Source organism: Haliotis cracherodii, unplaced genomic scaffold (assembly GCF_022045235.1).
Source record: "Haliotis cracherodii isolate W230 unplaced genomic scaffold, xgHalCrac1.p SCAF_16, whole genome shotgun sequence".
Classification (NCBI taxonomy): domain Eukaryota; kingdom Metazoa; phylum Mollusca; class Gastropoda; order Lepetellida; family Haliotidae; genus Haliotis; species Haliotis cracherodii.
Genome location: NW_027266271.1, coordinates 28,003,029 through 28,029,109, shown reverse-complemented (window position 1 = coordinate 28,029,109; position 26,081 = coordinate 28,003,029). Strand labels below are relative to the sequence as shown.

Here is a 26,081-nt window from a genome sequence, read left to right as displayed (position 1 = left end):
CAATGATTAATAAGAAGGGTCCTTACAGGAAATGTGAGGGTCCTATAAAGCAATAAACTTGTGTAGTATACTGTACTTTAATTTTTGATATTAGATTTAATTTTTGACATAACCTTTATATATCTTGCCATGAATTTGGTACAATGAATATTCCTGCGCATCTTGAGGACACAGTATATTTTGTTTCTGCATCCATTCTATACATTTGTGAGTACTGGACACACATTTCTGCCTTGTGTAAAACCCTGCATTTTATGACATGGTTAGAATTGAGTTTTCATTGAGCTCTGACCATGCCTCTTGATGAAATAAACAGCATATATATGACACACACCAAACTATAACTATCCCATTTATAAATACCACTAGCCAGTCAGTGATTGGTCCTGTCCCAGAAGAAAATGGAGGTTGCCATTAAGTATTCCGGGTGCAGTCATTACTGTTAACCAAATAAGAATATTAATTCAAATTGTGGAACATACGCTTATGTAATCACTTATACATAATACCAGTTATATGAGACACTTCCTCAGAAGTTCATTGATGCTGTTTGGTTAAAACATTCCTGCAGACAGTAAAATGGTTATTAGAAATCCTATGTGAATTCTGGCCAACCTGAAAATATCCAATGGCCTGATCTTGTTGGTTTGCTTAGTCTTAACTGATTGCCAGAAATGATTGATCAATGTCTTTTTATACCCAAGGCTGCCATGTGCATCTCGTGCTGGTGAACCTTTATGCCTTATGGGTCATGTTTTTGTACAGGTTATGCTCTTATGTTATTGTAAAAACATTAAATGTCCAGTAACATAGACACAGCAGAGTTTCAGATTGATTCTTAACTTCATTTTCAACAACATTGACTGATTTTCAACTAAAATGCCCTATTATGTTTTTCCAGATTTGGTAATGATATATAGAAGAGTGAGTGAGTTGGGTTTAACGCCGCTTTTAACAGTATTCCAGTTATATCACGGCGTGTCAGCTTAAAGTGGGAGGAAAGCCCGAAGTGATGCAGGTCTCAGACGTTTACCACTTTGATGAAACTCACGAGCATGGGTACAGTGCTGACAAACCTAGACACATAATCGGGGCGAACCAGGATTCGAACCCACAATCATAGGTTTCTGGCGTGCCCAAGGGACGCAACTCTGCACAGCGAATCGCGGCGCCTTAGACGTCTGGGCCACCTGTGCCCCAGATATATAGAAGAATGTCCTATCAAAATTAGATAAAATCATGAACATGTCCTAATTCAATTTGTCTCTAGCACAACTACTGCACAGTTACATAAGATTAACCATGTATAAAACCTGCATTTCTTAGGAGTTTCAGTTTTATCAGCCCTCGTGACCACCACAATGCCAATATTAATCTGCATGTGAACCGCATTTGAACCTTTTGGCTGAAACATGTCTCTTGACATTTTCAACAGATTTTAGTTTAAATAAACAGACTATCATGATCAATAGCTAGGCTTGCAAGAATAAATGTGAAGGCCTCAGACTAGTGACTATGGCTGCACTGGGGATATCTTCTCCCTCAAGATTCCCACAGGATACTGATGCAGCCTAAACCTTATTAGTTTGTTAAAGAAAAATGTATGTATGCCTCCTGGTTGAATTGTTTAAGACCTGAGTTATTTTGTTTAGAGAAGGAAATTGCAGCAGTGTTTCATTTTCCATTTATCATGGAGTGATTCTGTAGGGTGGTGTTTTACTGATTGAGCCAAATGTTTGGTTTCTATTTAATGATTGATCATTCATTTTGGAAGCTGGAGCCTTTTCCACACACACATTCAAGAGCCAAAATACATGGTATGTCAAAGAAAATGTTAAACATTTATTTCAATTTAACTTTTGGAACCTGTGGATATTGTTTGTCCTGTATCCCAGTATGGTGTTAGCAGTTAAAGGGCCTCTCCTACAGTCATTGAGGTTTTCTGACTTCACATTTGACTTACCGTATTCGACGTAATAAGCGCCCACGGTGATATTTGCTGATATATCAGAAGTGAACAATCCCAATTAGTTCCCCTTCCAATTGATCAATGTACACAAGACTTATCTATTCGTGTATAAATGCGCACTCGTGTGTTACATGCACCCTTAGTTATGGGCAATTAATTTTTGGAAAATGTATCTGTCGTGTATGATATGCACAGACTTTTCTTTTGTTTTATTTCAGGCTGTTAGCATAAACCATGAAAACTAAGATCTTTCAATTCTGTTGTTTTTTTCACCAAAATTATATTTTAATAAAGAGCCCCTTATTTCTGATTTTGAGAGTGCCTGGCTGGGGGCTTATTATGTTGAATACGGTAAATCTAGTGGTCAATAGAAACTTAAACTCTTTTAACATTGGTGAAACAAGAACAACTTCAGGAACCCATGATTTAGGTCAGTGCAGTAGGTATAAGCTATAGCATTGTTTTCATCATTACTGCATAATCCTGCCCGGATTCTAGTCTGTTTAATAGTATCAGATTCCATTATCATTTCACAATGTATTGAACTTCTGTTAAAGTTGGAATGTATGCGTTTGTTGTTCATGTGTTCCGTATATAGTTACCCTAGTCAGCTGTAAGATAAGCTTAGTCATGGCACTACAAGCATATCCACTGTTCACACAAACCCTTAAAAGTACAACATTGTTCAATTTCCATTTTTTTGCATTCTTGAGTTTGCTAGCCTTAAATGCTTGTTGTAAGAGGCAACTAAATGGATCACATGGTCAAGCTCAGTGACTGACTGGTTGATGGCATCTCATCAACACCAACAGCGTGAGATGTGCATCACTGGTTTGTCTGGTCTATACTCAATTACTTACAGGACACCGTCTTGGATATTGCAGAATGCTGGATTAAAGAACGAAGAAAAAAATTTAGTGATAAATTATCTTGCTTTCAAGGTATATTCTGTTCACCTGTCTCAGTTTCTTGAATAGATATGATATTTATTCTTTTTCTAATTGACTATGACGATGCAACAACAACCCATAGTCCAATACAAGCAGCTAAAGTAAAAAAAACAATATCTTCATGGCAACCTTGTAACTGAATAATTGGCCTTTGTTGATTGTAATTATAAACAATGACTAGTCCACTGGTTTTGACTTGTAACGTATATTCACTTCAACTGCTGTGCAAAAGAAAGTAAACACTTGGAAATTGGATTTGGCAATTTTTTTTACAAACATTAGGCTTAAAAAGATAAAAAAAATTGGTTCTCAGGAAATGGCTTTTGAAAATATAGTGAGCGTGGGTGTGGTCATTTTTTTCTTTTTCTTTTCAAACCATTATGTAACCATATAAACAGTTTTGTAACCAAATAAACAATTTGTACAATCAACCTGGGAAAGGGCCTCCCTACCTAAATATATTTCTTGATGAGTAAAATACTGGAATACATTATTTGACTACAATTGGACTTGAAATATTTAAGGATTTTTTTGTTTTTAAAAATGAATACAAAAATGAAACGTGCGGTGGACTTTATGATGAATTGCGTGGTGCCTGAGAACCAAGACTATTATTTTTTTAACCTTATTAAAACATTACAAGGCTGAAAACAGTTGCCAAAACACTGCAACCTCAAGGTCCAAAACACTGTTTGTAATGCATCACCATTGAGCAACCATTGTTTGTTTTTAGCCAACATCAAACATGGGTGTATACTGTCTTTTGCCCAGCAGTTTACATTGTTGTTTAAATTGGACAAATTGAGAAAGAATTGACCTCTTGATAATTTACACAAGCTATTTCTCTCCATGTTTAAAATAAGATATATATATGCTTATAATTTGTATGTATCTTATTTTCATAAGCAGATGATATGTTGTTCTCTTTTGTACTTTGGAGTTGCTGCACTGAGTGATACTTTCCACAATGCTATTCAGTCAGAAATAAAACATATTTATGCAAAATGAATTTATTCATCTTTCAATTGCTTACCAATATTTACAAAGACACTGTGTTTTATTCAAAAGGGTCACACAAAATAAATAAGATTTTGGGCAAAATATTAACACCAGATTTTAACATGTAATGAAGACAATAAGATCAACAATATTTTGCACAGAAATAAAGAGCAGAATATTACACAGAACTGGAATCGAGTGTGAAAGTGTTGATGGGATGAAATACACAATTCAGATGTAAGTCTAGTCTACTGTGTGAGATAAACAACATGCAGTACAGATTTTAATTAAAGGGGGAATAAAAACAAAAATTTACATTTCATCTTTTGTGTTTCAATTGTATAATGTAGACTAAGTACTTAACACTGTAAGTACTTAACAGTATTCTGATATTCACCAACTGGTACAACCTGTTTCATGTTCTAAGCAAACCTATCCTTGTAACCTTGTCATGTCCACATGTCCTTGCTATATGCAAACTTGAATACTGATCACATGATTCCACATGCACTAGGCAGAAATATTTGATGCCACTAAACTCTGAGGTGTTTGAGGTGCCCCAAATTCCATACTTGTTCGCTGCACTATCCATTGAACAAAATGCACCCAGAGAGAATCTGCATAAGAGTCTGTTATCAGACTGATGTCCACACTTGGGTCAGTCGAAAAAAAAACCATCTATATATTATTCCAATGTGCCTTTTTGTTTTGAATGAGGCCATTTGAAGATCCATTTGTTCTAATCAAGAGAAAAGTATCTAATCCGATAATTTCAACTTGTTAGTTCTCAGTGTTAATGAAATTCGATTATTTACTATATGGCTGAAATTCTGCTTTAATGACTATGTTTCAACTCACAAATACAATGAGAACTATGTGGCTCTGATGACAGTTTCATTTTGAGATTTATCTTGAGTGATGATTTGAAATGTATCCTTAATCACAATTAAAACCACTGACTGCACATGATACATAATATATAGAATATTGTAAATGGTTACATTTAAACTTACATATTTGTTTTAATTAATTAAAAGCTAACCTCTTGGAAGTCATCTGAATGATAATTTCAATAGATGTATAAACAAACAAATCAACAATGATTATTCAACATAGGTGATAAACATATGAAAACAAAAACATGAAAGCACTGTTGCTATTTACAATGAAACACATACTGCAATATAATAACATATCAATGATAAATATCTCGAAACTAACCTATCAAAGAAATAATTCTTAATTCCAGTTTTCAGTGACTATCATAAAGTTTTGTTTCACTTTGATATATAGATGCCAGAATGCTAGAGATATTTTATGTTGTGACATACATTTCCTAAAAAATGCTCTTGAAATAAAAGTAAAGATGATGTTCAAAATAAGTGCAAGTTTTGCACATTTTGAATTTTATAAAGATTTCAGGGCAGACTCATCTGTAAAAATATGAAATAAATGAGCCTTTCCTGCCTCCTAAGGAAATAATTTTCTGAGCGGGAGAATAAATCCTTTATACCCCACCATGAAGAAAACAGGCTGCACATGGATTTTCTGAGCTGGAGAATAAAATCCCTTATGCCCCGATACAAAGCAAAAGGCTGCATGTTGTTTACAAGTCAATGACAAAGTCATGTGACACAGTCCAAGTTAACCTCAGCTCATGGTATAAAGCCTAATGTGGGAGGCTTAACACACATACCCCTCTTGATACTGTTACAAGTAATAGTATCCACAGTGCACAACTTGCCTTCTTTGCAGTCCATCTCAAATACAGCTTTGAATGTGTTGCAGCATAAGGTCTTCCATCCTGTGTCTTAATACTCAAGAATACGTCTTTATGAGTCAAAAGATCATTTATTAGATTTCCGATTCACTTAAATAGGAGGGCTATGCCGAACTCTTTTTCAGGAGAGAGCCACGATGCACTGGATTATCCAAGATGAGTGTCCCCCACCAAAAGTCAGTTCTTATCTATGATTACCTAAATTGAGAGTGATGATACTCAGGGTACAGAATTGAGTAGCAGAAGAACTGAAGGAAAATGATTATAGTTGCTTATCAAGGAGGTAGATCCGAAGTATGATGGTTTACATTTTCATTTTCAATGAGGACCTTGATAATTGATAATGAGGACATCGCAAGAATCATGAATGGATCATTGATACACTAATCATTTTACTACAACACAGCGATGTAAGCAGCTATATGTGAGCCCGCAGGGTTCTGTGAAGCAAATATAATGTCACTTCCAAAAATAATGTCAATAGATCCCAGCTCCTTGTTCTCTGTTAACACTATACCTAAACGTGACATGGGTCACTTTTTTTCGCATTCTTTGGTGTAAAGTTGTATGTACAAGTGAAAAGCATAACTACACAAAAAGTGTGTCCTCTTAGAAATATTATTTTGCTAGATTGTATTAATGGAGATCCTGCGAAGAAATACAAAGTGCGAGCTCACTTATGGCCACTTTCAGTAGATGCTCAATCTCATTTTAAATCAGACCTTAGTTTATGCTACCACTAAACAAAGATCTGAGGACATCCTATTAGGGGTCACGTCAGAACGACCTTTCATCCGACCAATCAGAGCGTCGCTTACCAGATTATGAAAGTGACAGTCGGAATGTGATTTCTAGTCATGTAATCTCGAAAACTTTAACATGGTGTATTCCGAACGATAGTTACGGATTTAACGACTGAACCCATACAATCTAGACCATCTATTCGCCATTCCAGAATGTTCTTTTGTTTAGCTTTCAAATTTGTAATCGAGAATTTGTCAAAATATGTTTCGAAGCGTAGTTGCCAATTTGAAATTAGTGCCTTAAAGCACGAGAAAGCTTCCTCCTGATTGGTCATTCCATTGGTCGGTCAAAGTTTGCGCAAGGTTGGTCTGACGTGACCCGTAATGGGATGCCCTCAGTTGTTTGTTTAGCGATAGTGAGAACTGAGATCTGATTTTTAATGAGATTGAGTAGATGCTGTAACAATGCACACAAAATGACTGGACAGGTGTCTGTTTATATACAACAATTAATGATCTGGACAATGCATTAAGAAAACATATTGCTCTTTTACAGAATGATGTGGTTGATGATGCTATGACAAATTTACAAGTGCATTTTATTCAACACAAAATATGTACATCTCAGGGTGGGGGTGGGGAGCGGGGAAGAGATACTTAGATTTATAACAAACAAAGATAATAAATATCAAGTGTTGGGTTGTATCATGGTAATGATATGAGGATAGAACTAAAGCAGACATTTCTCTCAGGGCCATTTCATCATCAATATACATGGGTCCAAGTAGAGATATAGTCCCAGTAAATTGCTAATGATCGGTAATGGAATCCAAGTCCAAGAGGAGTACACTCCTATGATGCATATGTCAGCATACCTTGGACGAAGACTAGGATCAAGAAGATGACAGATTCCCAAGACTGTAACAAGATTTACATATCTGCTCGTCAGCAATGACGTAAGTTCTATCATCCTTGATCCTCACTAGATGTGCCTTGACACAGCCATTAGATTGAAAATATTTTTCCAAACTCATTTTCAGTATAATCCACATTGGAACAAAATCCACATTTTATAGTTTTCAGCTCTGGATGGTTCCTTTATAAGTAGGTTCAGCTATTTATGTGTGTTTGATCACCATCATTATATGTAGAATTGTCATGCGAGAGTGTTTAACGTTTATATTCAATTTGAATTGAGAAATCATTGTTTAGGAATGACTATCACATATGCTTATAACAAACTTGACAACCAAAGTTCCGGATCATGACTATTTTTTGGGGGGGAGGGGGATGTTTTTATGTAATGAAGACTAAGCACACAGCTTCATAAAAATGTCACAAAAAATATTCAGGATACTTTTTCTGTGTAAGTTCATAAAATATCCAGTAGGTTAAGATAATGATAAAGCGTTTTCAACAAATGTTCCTTTCCCCACTCTATATTTGACCATTGTATCCAGAAAACATATAATAAATCTGAGGTTTATTCATTACAGACATGAAACAACAAATAAACCTGGCTTCATCAATAATCACAACAAGGATATGTATGGCTGATCTGTAAATGGACAAAATGTACTGGACTCCATAAACATTTGTCCTTAGTACTTTTTAGTATATAACAATATCATTTTAACTATCAAAATACAGAAAAAATATGATACACCCTTTCTGAAGAATATTAAAGTATATGAATTCCAGTATTTCTTTGTTTCTATACAATAACCTGTTCATGATCTAATTACAAATGAAACTAGTTGTCCACCGACACAATAAACTGTTCATGATCTAATTAAAAATTAAACTAGTTATTCACTGACACTATAAACTGTTCATGAACAATTTCCAAATAAAACTAGTCCACAAACACATTAATTTGCCTAGAAAGCATTTCCAAAGTACATCTTTTTGCCTTGTAATTACATTGTTGAAGTCATTCTAAAACTGATAAAATGCTTGTTACATGTATTACTAATATGTGAAGGACTTTGTGTGTTGAGACTATATTGCCAACACGGACACTGGTTGCTGGGCACTTTGTACGCTGTATTAGAATCATTCCATCATCTATATTTCACTTCCTTCTAGGAAGATCATCCATATAACATTTTCCCAAGCTTCTATTCCAGCTCACAGCTGAAATCTTCAGCAAGAGTAACATCTTGTGCATCCTCTTTGATATTTATCTGTTTTTCTTCACATTGGAAACAGAAGTATCCAAGGGTATTTGAAGCCAAACCAAAATAATTGGCAAGCAGTTTAGGATGTGCTGGGCAGAGGTGAACATCCATTAATGCAATGCTTTCTGACACGCTTCTCAATTAACCCTGTCTGTGGTGGCTGCGAGAGACTTCCGACTGATGTAAACTGAATTGCCCCCGTTGACAGCGGCCGTCCCCGAGTCGGAAGCACTACATCGTCGCATTGTATAGGATGAATATCTATACCGGGTCTCCTTCTGCACACTCTTGCTGCAAACACAAAAACAGAGTGAATCAGCTGTAGAAATCTTTTTAGGAATACTTTTTGTATATAACATTACTTCCTGAGAACACCATTGATAAACATTGACTTGCACTGTGAGATCTTTGCTGCCACATCACTTCCACTAAATTCCACTATTATATATGTGTGTAGGAAGATATGTGTACAGGCCATTTTGTCAGGGGGTGGGGAGGTGTTACACATTTCCATAGTAAAACATTTAGTCAGTAGGTAGGAAAAATACTAACATAAATGCATTGTGTGGAATATTTTTGATCATGATAAAGTTTCATTTGGATTGGTGGATAAAAAATCTTGTCCTGGTCTTGGTGATTATAAATATTATAAATTTAAAATCTGACAGGTTTTTCATTGTAATTTTTATTGTCGAAACAAGCTTCATCATCATCGGTGTAAAAACGCTTGCCATACTGATCACACTTTTTTCTCTGTTTTGGGGTTGGTATTTTTGCAGATCCGTAAACCAAACTAAACAGAAAGGCCAAAAATCTGAGAATAGTGTTCTTACCCAGATCTGTGTGGCCATTATTCATCTGTTGACTGCTACTTTATCTAATAACTATTGATACACTTTGACTTACACTGTGTTGCCATAAGATTTCCAAAAACATGCTGAAGGGAGATATAGGCTTAAGATGAGTCTCACATTCTGTGAATCTGTATCCCTCTTCAACACTTAGATTGAAACTGAATCTCATTCATTGAAGATATAGCATGTTTATCCATCCCCATGTAAACATGTTATCGGAAATAAATATAGCACCCCTGACTGCTAGAATTACTGACTGATGGCATGATTCCAGTTTAGAGCTACAAGAAAATACAAATCCTCTATTCCACTCAAAGGATTTTATTTTTTTAAGCATTCATTCCATATAAAATTTAGAGAGATTAAATCAAGAGGAACTGAAATATCTTAGCTATACTGATAAAGGAAGAGCCTTGAATCTGTGTGTGAATATGGCCTGAAGCAGGCGGCAGAATGGGGATAAACTAATGACCCAAAGTCCCCAGCAGCCTATGCTGGTCATGGGGGGGCACGGGTGGCCCAGTCGTCTAAGGCGCCGCGATTCGCTGTGCAGAGTTGCGTCCCTTGGACACGCCAGAAACCTATGATTGTGGGTTCGAATCCCGGTTCGCCCCGATTATGTTTCTAGGTTTGTCAGCACCATACCCGTGCTCGTGGGTTTCACTGAAGTGGTAAACGTCTGAGACCTGCACCACTTTGGGCTTTCCTCCCACATCAAGCTGACACGCCGCGATATAACTGGAATACTGTTAAAAGCGGCGTTAAACCCAACTCACTCACTCACACACTCACTATGCTGGTCATGAGAAGCACTGTCACAGATCTGGTGGTGGGGTTCACTGACTTGACTGATTGGATGTCATCACTCATAATAACATCAATGGCTGATGTTGATTATTCACAGGCAACTGCCATATACCTGAACTATTGCTGAGTTCAACAATAAACATCAAAGAAACAAAATATTTTGAATCCAAATAATATACTTATTTTGAAATATTTTTATTTTAAGATTTGTTGTCACACTGACATTAGTGTCAAAAGGTCATAGCTTCTCTATGCTGTTAGATTCACGTGAAACATTTACAATTTGTTCTGACAATAAGTAAGTATATGCCTTGTTAATATATCCTTTTACTGTTGCGACTATTCTACAGCTGGTCTTTCTTGGGTTTTCCCAGTGGAACTGTAGACTTGCTGGGATTCCACTATTGAATAGATGGGTGTGTCCCTTCATGGCTATGGAAGTAGGTAATGCCATCAAATGTTGAACTATAGCTACTTTGTACAGGGGTGTAAATTATATGAATGGATCACTGAAAATCAGTGATGACACCAGGGTTTCTTGAAAAGGGTGAGCTAGTCTTGCCTTACCGGTAGGCGATCGTAGCACCTGACACTCACACAACTGCTTAAAAAAGTAAATGTTTGTTTTTTACCTGACGCCACACATCAGTGACAAACCAGACAATCAGGTGATGGATCATGAACTTCATTAATGAAAAAGATCGATGCACATAATATCAATCACTGGATTTTGTGGTCCAGACTCGATTATTTACAGACCGCCGTTATATTGCTGAGTGCGGCGTTAAACAACAAACAAACAAACAAACAATGTATATTGTTTGATGTAAAAAAAAGAGGTGCTATTGAATTGGTATTGATCACTGGCATGCTCAATAATTTAATATTTGTTGTTTATCAAAATATAACCATGGGCCATTTTAAGTAAGGTATTATCACACTTGCTCAGGCTTGAAATATACTCACTTTAGTGTAAGTCTCTTATGATAAGAGTGTAGGTATATTGTGATGTAGATAATGGAGACTAACCCATTCTTCATGGTTTCTGACCACTGACTGCAGACAGTGATAAATTGTTGGTTTGACTGGAACTAATACCTTCCAAGCAGTTTTGGGGTTTGACCTGAATGTCAAGCACAGTAATATCCTGCTGTGAAGACTGCAGGTATCACCTACATAACCTTTCTGCTGTAAATCATTAAAGCGGAATACAGATGAGAGTTTCTCCACCAACACACTACCGCTCTTCATGTCTTCAGAAAGTCACAAGCCTGTTATCGTTACCTGGGAGTCTTCCATTTTGCTCCATTTGTGCAACAGAAAAATATATGTTCAGATGAAAATGAAATTCTTGTTGCTTTAGTGGGAAATAATAGAAAAAAACACTCAAAAGTACCACCTAAGCCACCATGCTGAAGACTGTGCATACTATCAGTGTAGTATGCTGGTTGTGAGAGGAGACACAATTGATCATGTTGCCAGGCTATGTGACTGTGTGGATTGTGTTTCATCATACCCCAGTTACTGGTTTGTCTGGGCCAGACCTAATCATGTACAAGCTGCCATCATATAGCTGGAACACTGCTGAATGCAGTGTTAAACAAGAAACAAAAAAAACACAAACAAACAAACAAACAAACAGAAGATGATAACTCAATGGTGGGACTACATGCACATGCAATATCTCAAATAAGTCAAAGTTACATTTCCTGAAGCAAGAACTTGTTTGATAATGGGGACATGTCCAGAATTTGGTTACCACTGCTGATGTCTTATAATTAGGACAAGAAGCAGGCATTCCCATGGGCACCAGTTTTGCACTCCATCTTGCTGACCTGTTTCTTGATGTTTTTGAATCGACTTTCTGGTTGGATTAGCAAAATCCAATCTCATTAAAATCATATCTTAGTTCTCGCTATTGCTAAACAAAGATCTGAGGACATCCCATTATGGGTCACATCAGAACGACCTTTCAATCAAGGCGTTGCTTACCAGATCATGAAAGTGACAGTTGGAATGTGATTTCTAATCATGCAACCTCAAAAACATGAACACGAGGTATTCAGAATGACAGTTACAGCCCATACCACTGATTCTGTCAAACTTATTGTCTATCTCTCGCTTCCATGGGATAAATAATTGAACGGAAGAGGCATTGCACAGTATGTGGGAAGCACTGCCATACAATCTCAACCATATATTAGACATTCCAGAATGTTCGTTTGTTCAGTTTTCAAATTTTTTATCGAGAACTGTGGAAACATATTTTTCAAGCGTAGTCTGTAATGGAAGTCGCCAGGTTGAAACAAGTGCTGTAAAGCTCGAGAAAGCTGCTTTCTAATTTGCTGATGTCGACTTCTTGTTATTCATTTCAGTGGTCGATCAAAGTTCGCGAAAGGTCGTTCTGACATGACCCATAATGGGATGTCCTCAGATCTTTGTTTAGCGGCAACGAGAACTTAGATCTGATTTTAATGAGATTGGGCAAAATCAAACAAGGGAATATGGCCAAGAAGTTTAATTTATGCTCCAGGTTTACCAATGACCTTGTATCATTCAACAGCAGTCATTTAGCCAATTCCTTTCCACTGATTTACCCGTCTGAACCAGAAATAGAAGAGACCAGTGAGACTGTCTCATCTGTTTCAGTTCAGATCTGTGCATGAAAATTCAGAGTGACAAACACTCTCCATAAGGCTGAATGACAAGAGGGATGACTTCAACTTTCCAATAGTCAACTTTCCCTTAATGTCAAGCAGTATTGCAGCAAGTCCAGCTTTTGGTATCATGTTTTCATAGGTGAATAATTGACTTGCCTTTGCATGTGTTTGTACCAGGTGCCACTGGTGGGGCAGGATACGCCCATCTTTTTACGAACACCTGGCATCATCACTTTTTAGTAGAGATTCATAAACACATGCTTATCATAGTTAGAATTGTGCAATGTATTCTGCTCCTCTTGTGATTATTGAAATGATTTTTTTTTTAAATTTTATGTAGTAGAGCTGTAACACTTTGTCTCAATATGATGTATGATGGCTAATATGATGTATCGCGTTAGTAATATTGTGATGCGATACATGAAAACTTTGCCATGTTAAGCAGTCATGTGCCATCCTAATTGGGACGCAACCAAAACATAGTTTGTAAAATTGTATCATACATAAACTTGAAATAATCTCGCATATACCAGAAAAGTTTTATCATTTTTATATGCCAAATAATGTGCTTATTATCCCTGCATGATCTGATGGCACAATATTCACATCGATACACAACATACCACATTGCGCCAAATCCTTGTGAATCATTATAGCTTTTATACAATCAGGTAACAATCACTCAATGGACAAAAGAAAGATGTATAGAAATTTTCGTTTTATTATGAAACTCTCATATGAACATGTATTACATAAGAATGAAAATTTGGGGCTATATCCTCGGAGCAATCATGATACCAAGACCATTGTACTCTCCTGGCCAAGACCATCTTAGCATACAGCTAAATTATTATTATGTGTCATGTTATATCATTTGATTACGTATTGTCTGTGATAGTGGCTATGTACCTGGGTTGATTTCTTCCAGTCTAGCCCAGAATGGTAGAAAGATCTATTTGGTTGAGATTGCTTCGAAAATAGGCCTCTTGTTTCTAACCGTGCAGCACTAAGAAAAACGCTCACCCCCTGTGTCTGGTAGCATCAGTGAAGGCAGCGACAGTCATGATTAGTGAACATATCTTAAATCTTCTATAACATCCTTCAAATCTGAACTGGTCTAAAGCTACAGCAATATTATGAAATACATGTTACCCAGAACAAAGGAATTATTATTATGATCAAAATGGCAATACATATATATAAATATAGTGAGTGGGTGAGTTTGGTTTTACGCCGCTTTTAGCAATATTCCAGCAATATCACGGCGGGGGACACCAGAAATGGGCTTCACACATTGTACCCATGTAGGGAATCGAACCCGGGTCTTCGGCGTGACGAGCGAACGCTTTAACCACTAGGCTACCCGACCGCCCCTATATATAAATATATGCAATGCTATGACATCAAATAATGACATCATAGCTTAACTCAGTTACAGCAATAACTGAACAAGCATCTCAAGCAATGTAGTGCAGAACCAAATTAGTATTTCTGATGTACCCTGGTAGGCAAAACCTTAAGATTATGTATATTTATGCATTTATCTAAAAAAATCTTCCAATTTGGGAATGAACACAAGAGAAGAATGAGTATATACTTTATTTTTTGCTCTATTTGTGGATAAAGACCAAGGAAGTTGACATTACTTGAAGCCAGCCTTGAATAAAGGTATGTGTTTTGAGAAGACAGGTCAGTGGAAAAGATACAACAGTTCAGGCCTCACTTTCAAGATGTATTGTCTTTGTTCTTGATGAATGTCCGCTTCCTCATCACGGCATGCTGGGTTTGTGTTGCACCCAGCATTCACATTTCATCAAACTGTGTCTACATGTAATTTGGAATACTATCATTTTGGTCCAATGAGAATATAGGTGGTAAATTCTAATCAATTAAATTCCCACACTGTGTGCAGCTTTCTCCTATAGCTGTTAGTACCAATTAACTGCAAGACCCTGTGTAAGCGATTTATCTAGTCCATGTTTAAAAATGTGTGTGTGTGTATGTGTGTGTGTGTGGGGGGGGGGGGGGGGGGGGGGGGTAGGTAGGTAGGTAGGTAGGTATAGCCTTACCACATCTGGCTTCATTTGAAAACCAGTTGAGTCAATTATATTGTAGTATATATTTAATCTTGTCACATCTGGCTTTATTTCTGTACATTTACACACTCGAATGAAGCCAGATGTTCTCGCACCCTGAAACGTAAATGTGTTATCAATATTATTTGCTACCACATGGGACAGCATTTAGAAGATCAGTGCACAGAGTGACTCAGCGGATTGTTGCTTACCCAAAGCTGTCACCGAAACAACCTCTGCACAATCTAACAACATAGAGCAAACCATGCCCTAACACTTTCATCCAAAACTTACATGTGTTCATACCCAGAGTATCTCTTGAAAAGTTAAGTAATGTTGCCAATTTAGGATTTTCCTGCTGCATATATCTTCGATTAACAGTTGTTGTACTGTTTTATTTGTCAGTGATTATGAACAAACATCTTCCAAGCTTCTTTGACATACATACTAAATCATCTCGAAAATAAATTGGAAATTGTTTGAAACAGAATCAGCATATTGATGGTATGAAATTCCTAAGAAAAATGTCTAACAAAACAGCTGAAAGTTCAATTACTGAACCAACCATTTCACTTATGGTTTTCAGGTGAAGGTCAACTCTGTGGACTTACTTTGCAAGATTCCTGTGTTTCTTTCAAACTTTACGATATCTTACTGTATGAGACCAGACACATGTTTGGGTGTTCACCCATACTGTAAATCTAGAAAACTGTGGACGACACACACTCACAGTAGTGTCATGATGCAGCAGATTTCAACAACAAACAAAAGACGAGAGGAGGCAAATTTCTTGCCTTCACTTCCACATCCAGTTCATGATCAAATACATAATCCCTCATATCATGTATTTCCCTAATCACACATTGTTAACTCTCTATAATTAGTCTACGTTCACTAACCTGCCACTCTTGTCAAGTTGTTGATATAACATTGAATAACCCGGACATACGCCAGCCAGTCTATTCTGTTCGATAAACATGTTACTCCAACCTCCATTGTCAACTACAGTAACACCTGCATCTATATAAGGATAAGATTTATGGATGAACTTCTTCACGTTTCGGTGTAGGTTCGGACACTCTTATCAAGCTTCCTACTTCCTATAACACCTGCAAAAGTGTAAGAGGGTGTCACAAAACTTTCCAGACGCAGTTAAGGTGATTGTTAGCCAGTAAGAAAAGGTACAACTTTATGGATAACAACTTCTGGTTTATTGTCTATAGCGATGTTTCATGTCATTTCTTAAACCGTTATGAAGCCTGAAACCTACCCATTCCAACCAGTACATTCACTTCAACACTAACCACTATCCTAAATCTAAGTCTGGCATCATCCCGACACTGACCAAGAGAACCGAGAACATCTGCTCCAGCAACCTTGACTTTGACCATGAACTTAAACATCTGCAGCATGTCTTCACAAATCTCAACCAATCCTACCGAACTAGTCAAGAGGACCATTTACACCACACTGCAGACGACACCCAAATCGACCAGACCAGATCCGCCCCCATCAGAATCACCCTACCCTACAGTGGCATGACCTCTCATCAAATCAGTAGATTACTAAAGCACCAGGCAGGCATTGATACCATCTTCACTGGCTCCGCATCCCTTAGAACCATCCTACAAGCCAATGGCCATAACCCCCTCCTCCAACAAGCTCTCTCCCCCCCCACCCCCCAAGGAATAATCTATAATTGTGATTAATTGTGACTGTGGTGACTTGTACATTGGTGAAGCCTCCTGCCCAGTAGAAACCCTGTCAAAGAACATAAGACTTCAACAACCAAAACAGCAACTCAGCCATCTCAGACCACCAGCAAAAATTCCCTTGCCATCAAATTCCCCAAACCAAACATCAAATCTTCATCAAAAGAAAATGCCCAAGAGCTATAAAAATCTGCCCTTACAAACATTTGATCACCAGAGATCAAGGGCTTTACATCGCGTCTGCCTATGAATATCTTATCAGGTAATAGACTATTATATTTAGGATCCAGTCCGTCTGTCACAACTGGTAATCCTTATCCTTACTGTAATCTGGCTTCACTGCCCGTGTTCTATTTGTTATTCTAACTGTACATCTGGCTTCATTACCTGTGTGCTATTTGTTATTCTTACTGTACATCTGGCTTCATTACCTGTGTGCTATTTGTTATTCTTACTCTACGTCTGGCTTCATTACCTTTGTGCTATTTGTTATTCTTACTCTACATCTGGCTTCATTACCTGTGTGCTATTTGTTATTCTTACTCTACGTCTGGCTTCATTACCTGTGTGCTATTTGTTATTCTTACTCTACGTCTGGCTTCATTACCTGTGTGCTATTTGTTATTCTTACTCTACGTCTGGCTTCATTACCTGTGTGCTATTTGTTATTCTTACTATACATCTGGCTTCATTACCTGTGTGCTATTTGTTATTCTTACTGTACATTTGGCTTCTTCCAATTATCTGTATGCTACTAGTTATCTATTACCTGTTGATGTCAATGGTAATCTGCTGCTTATCAGAACATGTCATGCATTCACACTCCATGCAAGCACCGTGACCTATACATTGATTCTTAAACATACTCTTACATTATTTGTCTTTGGATCTCTCTGCCTTAGTGGGGGTGGTGGGGTAGCCCAGTGGTTAAAGCGTTTGCTCGTCACACTGAAGACCTGGGTTCAATTTCCCACATGGGCACAGTGTGTGAAGCCTATATTTCTGGCGTCCCCTACCGAGATAATGCTGGAATATTGCTAAAAGCGGCGTAAAACCAAAGTCACTCACTTACTCCCTGAAAAAATTCTTGGTTCATTTCATGATCCCATCCAGACATTGAAATAATCTGTTCATAAAATATATCAAACTTTGCTTGTGAGGAATTTTATGAGCTTACTGGACTTGTACAGAAGAAAGAATTATTTCAGTGAAATATTTGTGTTTGATAATGAGATCTGTCTTGTAACTCTCTGTGGACACCTCTCAAGGGGCAACCAGGATCTGCTGTGTGGCATGACAAGTGATGATGTCACATCAAACACTACGATGTCATGATGTTTGTTCTAGACGGACAAGGGAGAACAAGTTTTAGTCGCAGACCATATTATTGTTTGTTTGTATTTTAGCACGCTCAACAATATTCCAGCTGCATTATTGTGATTTGTAAATAATCAAGTTTGGACCAGACAATCCAGTGACTGATGAGCATCGTTCCACTCATTTGGGATACAGTATGACATGCACCAACCTAGCCACTGACTCTGATCCATACATTTGTTTACTACAACAAGCATAGGTTGCTGGGAATCGATATTCTTTCCTGGAATTCCCACAGGGAGACAAGGGGCAGTCGGGTAGCCTAGTGGTTAAAGTGTTCGCTCATCATGCCGAAGACTCAGGTTTGATTCCCAACATGGATCCAACGTGTGAAGCCCATTTCTAGTGTCCCCCACCATAATATTGCTGGAATATTGCTGGATATTGCTAAAAGCGGCGTCAAACCCCACTCACTCGATCACTCACTCACTCACACCACAGGGAGACAAGCACAGGTTTAGGGGGGTGCAGGCATTCACTATGTGCCTATCAACCTCTGGTTTGTCTGCACCAGACCTGATTACAACAATGCAGGCTACATACATAGCTGCTGCTTATCACAACATGTCATGCATATATTCCTCTCATCACCTGGTTGTCGTCACTCCAGCTTGATAACGGTGTAAGAATCTACATGGAAACATCACTATATGTAATAAACCAGAAGTTATCCATGAAGTTGTACGTTTTCTTACTCACCAACTTCTAGAATGCCAATCAAACTATTTATTGTTAGTCACTTGCAGTCATTTCATGGTGCAAAACCTTCCAGATTTACAGTATTTATTTCAGCATTAATGTCTGTTAATTTTAGTTCTTCAAATCAAATTTATATTGTTCCTAATAAAGAATGCTAGGCATATTCTCTGAAGAAACATGGTCTCACCTCTGAAGTAAAACTGGTCAGTCTATTTCAAACAAGACACTGGTATGTATTCTAATCCAGCCCCAGTATTTGTTATTATTTACATTTATTGTCAAAGAAAGGATATGCCTGCTGACAATAATTGCTTGCATGGTATTACTTTCTCACCAAATAAAGGTATTTAAAAGATTAAAATAAAAATAATAATTCTCGTTTACTTAATAGGAATTGTTTTGAGTCATTCTTGGACCAACAATACATAAGTAGAGTCAGGGAATATATAGATCATAATTTTTGTCCAAACATCATTTAATTAATAACACATAATTAATCTAATCTATGTATACATGTCAGTTGTGACCTATAGTTATTAATTCTACAATAAACTATCAAAGAACATTTACTTGTTTGCTTAATTGTAACTAACACAGACGATTCAGAAGCTGTATAGGTATGGATGGTTACATACAAATAGTTTGGCTATTAATGCCTAGAAGTCTGTGTGATGCCAGCCCTGAGGATGTGGCATTGTTTGGGATGTTTCTGTGTTAAGAGAGGTCTGATCACATCATTTAGGTCATAGAAGTTGGCAATCTTTGGTGACACACGTTGACACATTTGTGTTTGCCAGTATTAACAGTGTGTCAAAGAGAAAACGTTTGTGTTTCGTTGTTAAAAGATCAACATTACTTTGCATGATTGGTTTCCTGGATTATCATAGCGTTCTGTCAAATCATTGAATGTTTGACTATGTTAGAGTATGGGAGATAGGATCGTCATACAGCTAAAAGATCACACTGAGAGCATTTCTATTAAAGATGCAAACCTCTTCTACCCAGTAACACTATCTGGACTATAGCTACAGTCAGTATGATACGTTCCTATCTACACACACAGCAGCAGTTTTATCTGAAGGAGTCATTACTTACTGAAAAGCCAGCTAATAATGGTACTAGTCTAGACTGCAAGAAGATTCATTGGATTAAAACTCACACATGAATCGGTTTATTGTCACTGTGTGGACAACACTAGCTTGTAATTAGCACCATACAAATTATATACAGTAAACTACGTTTATAATGAACACACTTATAACAAACTGCCAGATATACCGAACTGTTTTTTTTTTGTCCTGTCCATATGCTGTATATGTTCTAATAATGAAATAAGGTTTTAACAAACTAAATGTAGTGGTCCCTTTGAGTTCATTATAACAGTAGTTTGCTGTATTGTGTTATGAAATCTCTAATTTATCACATTATTATTTAGTAGCATTTTTTCCCAAACTACTTTTTAAGGTTATTTTAAAAAACAACATATGATAATATTATATTGATAAGACTTGCAGACTCAATGTAAAAACGAGCTTGGAAATCTCCTACGATCAAGTCCCTACATTTATAGCACTATGGGGCGTGTTTTTCATTTAATCTACAGACCAAGAACTGAATTAATATGAAAATATTTAACAAATGTATGATGGAGTCTGATGTTTTGATGACAATGTTCAATGACATTAATGTTTTCCATCTGCTATCAATAACTAGCAAGATGAGGGTGTCACGGTTGGCTGCCCTTGCAGCTAGATTCCCGCTAAGGCAGACACCTGACAGATATTGTACCCGCTAAGGCAGATACCTGACAGATATTGTACCCACCAAGGCAGACACCTGACAGATATTGTACCCACCAAGGCAGACACCTGACAGATATTGTACCCGCCAAGGCAGACACCTGACAGATATTGTACCCGCCAAGGCAGACACCTGACAGATATTGTACCCGCTAAGGCAGACACCTGACAGATATTGTACCCGCTAAGGCAGACACCTGACAGATATTGTACCCGCCAAGGCAGACACCTGACAGATACTGTACCCGCTAAGGCAGACACCTGACAGATATTGTACCCGCTAAGGCAGACACCTGACAGATATTGTACCCTCTAAGGCAGACACCTGACAGATATTGTACCCGCTAAGGCAGACACCTGACAGATATTGTACCCGCCAAGGCAGACACCTGACAGATATTGTACCCGCTAAGGCAGACACCTGACAGATATTGTACCCGCTAAGGCAGACACCTAACAGATATTGTACCCACTAAGGCAGACACCTGACAGATATTTTCCCTGCTAAGGCAGACACCTGACAGATATTGTACCCGCTAAGGCAGACACCTGACAGATATTGTACCCTCTAAGGCAGACACCTGACAGATATTGTACCCGCTAAGGCAGACACCTGACAGATATTGTACCCGCCAAGGCAGACACCTGACAGATATTGTACCCGCTAAGGCAGACACCTGACAGATATTGTACCCGCTAAGGCAGACACCTAACAGATATTGTACCCACTAAGGCAGACACCTGACAGATATTTTCCCTGCTAAGGCAGACACCTGACAGATATTGTACCCGCTAAGGCAGACACCTGACAGATATTGTACCCGCTAAGGCAGACACCTGACAGATATTGTACCCGCCAAGACAGACACCTGACAGATATTGTACCCTTGGTGTCATGAGCTGTGCTTCACCCACGAGGCAACTCCACTTCATCTTAAAATGATGTTTTCTGTCTGTAATATGATGACACAAACAATACTGACATTTCACTAATGTTGCGTTTCTTGATGTATCATCCATATTTGAATGCAGCTGTGATTTTTTTGGTCTATTTTTAAGTGTCCCCTTAGTCATCCCTCAGTATTCATTACTCAAAAGAAGTTAAAGAACACCCGATTCATTCATGTTTGGGGTTGGAATGGTCTTTTTCATGCCCCCCCCCAAAAAACCCCAAAAGAAACCACCCCCCAAAAACAAAATACAAAAAAAATACATGTAACATTTTTTCATGACACCCACCACACACATCATACTAAATAACCAGTCCCTAAATAATGTTCAGTTTGATAAAAATATTTGTTGAAAAAAATCTAAGTGTGTCACTTTTTCATGACTCTCCCTATAAAATATTCATGACCAGTCCCCAACTATTGTTATATGAAAGAATTGGGTGTTCCTTAACTTCTTTTTGTGTAGTATATATCTGTTACAACAGAAGCATATGATGCTGTGTGATGGACACACTAAACAGTTGTCTCCTTTTTGTCCACTGTTATTTCCCCATTGACTTTAAGCACAGGGATAGTTTTCACACTGTGGGATTCACGAGTGTCAAGGGGATGTGTCCGATCATTTTTTATCTGGGGCGACCAAAACGATCTTTGTGCAGCTCCTCGCCGTGAGTTCCTGTCCATATCACAGATATTGCCTGCACTGAGGCTGTGGACATCAAGTCTTTCCGCACTCCCATTTGGGGAGCTCCTTTCACTGTACTGGCGTGGAGGAACCGGTGGAGGAGGTCCGCCATGGGAACTCCTCTTGTCTAAGCTGGGTTCATCTCTGGTTCTTGCACCATACGATGGCTTTACAGGCCTGAGAGTTTTGTGCCACAGGTGAGTGGTAGGTTCTAGCATGCTTCCTCCCAGCTCCTGATTGTCTTCAGGAGAGTGCACGGCAACACGAGATTTATGTGGCAATGCATACAAAGACAACACTGCTTCGTCATTAGAGTCCTGACTCTGCATCTTAACTAGACTAGGATCACGCCGAATGTCGTCTCCAAACAACTTTGAATCACTTGATTTGTTAGTTTCACGATCAAAACTCTGAGTTGTGTTAAGGCTGCATGCATAGGAGTCATGTTCGAAGTGTGACGTTAAGGAATTGTCTTCATTCCAACGATCTACTGAAGACCTACTGGGAACATTGTGTCTGTCTATGTCTTCTAACATGCTGGAGTGAAACTGCAACTCTCCTATGTTAGAATACAACACGGGGGAAGGTAGATCTAGATCGAGTTCACGGTTGGAAAGGCATGCTGATCGTATGGTCAATTCAGTGCTCTCATTAGTAAGGTTAGCTTGATTCAGTTCATTTTCTGAATTTTCGTGATTTTTTTTACAAAACAAACATGCGTAAAATCTTTGCGACACATGGGGACAAGCACTCCTTGAGGGACGTTCATCAGCCGTTATTCCATGCAGTAGACGTACATTCTGCATGTGGTCAGGGACTTTTTCGAGGTCTTTATTCAGGTCATTTGTAGACTGGTTGCACTGCTTGTATAGGGCGTCCATTTCAGCATTTTTCTCATTCATATTTTGAGAACCTCTGAGGTCATTTTGGCTGGATTTGCCATCACGACGTCTTGGACGTGGACCGGTACGGAACAGCTCACTAAAAAGCAAAAAAAGGAGAAACAAACTGAGACAAAAGCTGACACAAAATGGGGAGTGAATGTTGAAAATATACTCAGGAATTTTCATTTTCAATCTAAAATTTCTAAAAAATCTTCATATTTAGCATTAGCATTATTTAGCTGATAGTATTCTAATTTCACAATACTAAAAGAACTTTAGGCTCACATGAAGTAAGGATAATGTTTTCCTAAGAACTTATCTACAGAGAAATACATGCATTAAAGAACACACCTTCGCCCATCATTCAAACACATTAAGTTTTACGGAGGTGTTTAAAAGACAAAGCCCTTAAACACCTACAAGGTCATTAAACTTGAATGTCCTAATAACCATATGTTTTCAAAGAGCACATAAAACCCTAAATGTAATGAGGAAACAGCCGAACACCATTCTCAATACATGACATCACAAACCTTGTCAGATGTATATTGTATAGCTTAACAATATCATATTTCTGAATAAGTTCAAGACATATTTATGGATACTTTCAACATTCAAAATAAAGTGGGAAATACACAAAACAGTAGCAAATTAAATCAGAAAAGATGAACGGAAGAAATTGAAAATGAATATAATGAATAAAAGCTCCTACAACAGTGACTTACTGAACATGAATGTAACAACAAGGTCTAGAACAAAATAACACACAGTATCACCAAACAGTATCACCAAACAGTATCACCACACAGTATCACCAAACAGTATCACCAAACAAATCAAACAAATAGTTATGTGAAGATAGCAAAATCATTTTGAAACATTTGATAACTTCTTCAAGCATACATCCGGTGTAATGTTGTTGCAATAAAAGCACAGTGATTTGAAAATGATCAGATGTATTCATTAGAAGGAACCTGCATTCCAAACTCTAGCTTCATCAGTGAAGCAGTATTGGGGGATTGGTTGGTTGGTTGTTTTGTTGTTTAACACCGCACTCCATAATATTCCAGCCATATAACGGCTGTCTGTAAATAATCGAGTCTGGATCAGACAATCCAGTGACTGACATCATGAGCATCAATCCACACAATTGGGATAAATGACATGCATCAACCAAGTCAGTGAGCCTGACCAACCGATCCCATTAGTCGCCTCTTACGACAAGCATGGGTTTCTGAAGACCTATTCTACCCCAGATCTTCATGGGTCAGTGTAATGTTTCCTGAAAGTCGCCTTATAAGAAATAATACCCTCCCTACACTTGACCAATTTCTTGAGGTAACCTGTCAGCTATGCTTAAGACTTGACTATTTTGTGTGTTTATGGAGGTATAAATGTAAAGTCAGCATGCACACAGTGTAAATTCACTTAACGTACAAAACAGTGTGCATACTGTAAAAATCCGCATCAATTCTTATAATTATATAATTTATTCATTAATATTTAATCATAAACACAAAAACCTGCAGACAATGATACAAAATCAGTGACCTCGTTCAGCGCAGTAATGCCACTCAAGCCCCGCCCTCCCTATTATCAGCCAATGAGAAAACAGTAGTCTGCTGGTGGGCATGGTCTAATTTGTTTTCAAACATAAACACCAGAGAAGCTGTTTGGTTAGCTAATCAAATGTGATGGAACCTCTTGCAATTTCTCTATAAGCCAATGGCTCTATTCCAACACAGTCATATCTCCGTGAAATATAACATTGCGGGATGGTAAGATGAAATGCGCGAGATTAGGCCATCATAACATCTCTACAAAACTTATAAAAAATATAACGAAAGGGAAAGCCCCACATGGTTGTGAGCTAAAAATAGAGTTGAGTGCAACAAGAATATGTCTCCACCCATCAAGATGCTAATGCAATGCACATACAACCTACAACCAGTGTCTCCTGATGCACACAAAACTGTCATGTCAGGGTTGGGGTCAAATAATGATACAACTTAAATTTATAGGAAATGGTTAATGTGTGTAGACTAAATACTAATACTAAATTTATGAAAAATGAACGAATGTGCCATTAGAAGTTCTCTCATCAATCGGCCGATTGACGATGCTTCTGTCACTGATGCCCAAAATGCACTTTCACAATCTTCTCGGAATCATTTAACTTAACAGTAAATTCTATTTGTCATCCTTCGGCATCTTTGCGATATTCATTTACATGCTACATTAAAATCTAAACACTAAAATTCTCATTGAAATGAATAGTTTGACGGAAAACACTTGTTATAAAAATACACTATATTTCATCGAGAACTGTAATGACGAATCAGCAATTCAGAATTTCTCATATATGAGGAACAACAATAAAATCAAAGACATCGATTGAAAAATTATGATGAATTTCCATCGTGTCAAAACTACTTCTTCATTCCAGTAACAGGGATGCAGAATGTCACATTTTGTCGTGTTTTTCCACAGCCAACCAATTGCTGCAACCAGTTGCGCCGTCATTCACTGGGAAGACTTTATGGCCAATCTGTAGCTATCTGACAGACAGATAACTAACTTTAGATTGATTGATTTTTCTTTTTGTACTCTCTCAATATGATATAGAGTGAAAGCGAGGAAAGCGTTGCACTTGAAACATGGACTATTTTCAAGATAAAAAGAGGATTGTACAAAGAGACTGTTGATCGTGATTAAATAATGTTATGACACTTCAATCATATCAGATTCCTTTGACCAAACATCTATTTTGAGATAAAGAAATATGTGTGCTAAAGTTCTAGAAAAATAATGTTGATCGAGAGCAAATAGTGAAGCCTTGAATCAACATGGATCTTCTCCTAGTCATTCCCATTTACTCAAAGTTAAGCCCTCTGTTGTTTTTTTAAAAAAAGAAGATTTTTTAGGTTTGTTTAAAATTTTGATTTTTGACCCAAATGA

General features: G+C 37.7%; 1 protein-coding gene across 7 annotated transcripts in view; it reads right to left on the bottom strand.

The window, feature by feature from the left end:
- Positions 1–3,964: 3,964 nt before the first annotated feature.
- The window catches only part of LOC139464043 (thrombospondin type-1 domain-containing protein 7A-like), a 402,501-nt gene continuing 380,384 nt past the window's right edge, over positions 3,965–26,081 (bottom strand). For 5 of the 7 annotated variants that reach the window (XM_071245558.1, XM_071245560.1, XM_071245559.1 and 2 more), the window contains one exon: positions 21,797–23,220. In XM_071245558.1, coding sequence (XP_071101659.1) covers positions 22,068–23,220 — 1,153 coding nt within the window. In that variant the 3' untranslated portion in view covers positions 21,797–22,067. Of the gene's footprint in view, positions 8,913–21,796; positions 23,221–26,081 lie in introns of those variants that run through there. The other 2 variants (XM_071245563.1, XM_071245564.1) reach the window with 2 other exon arrangements.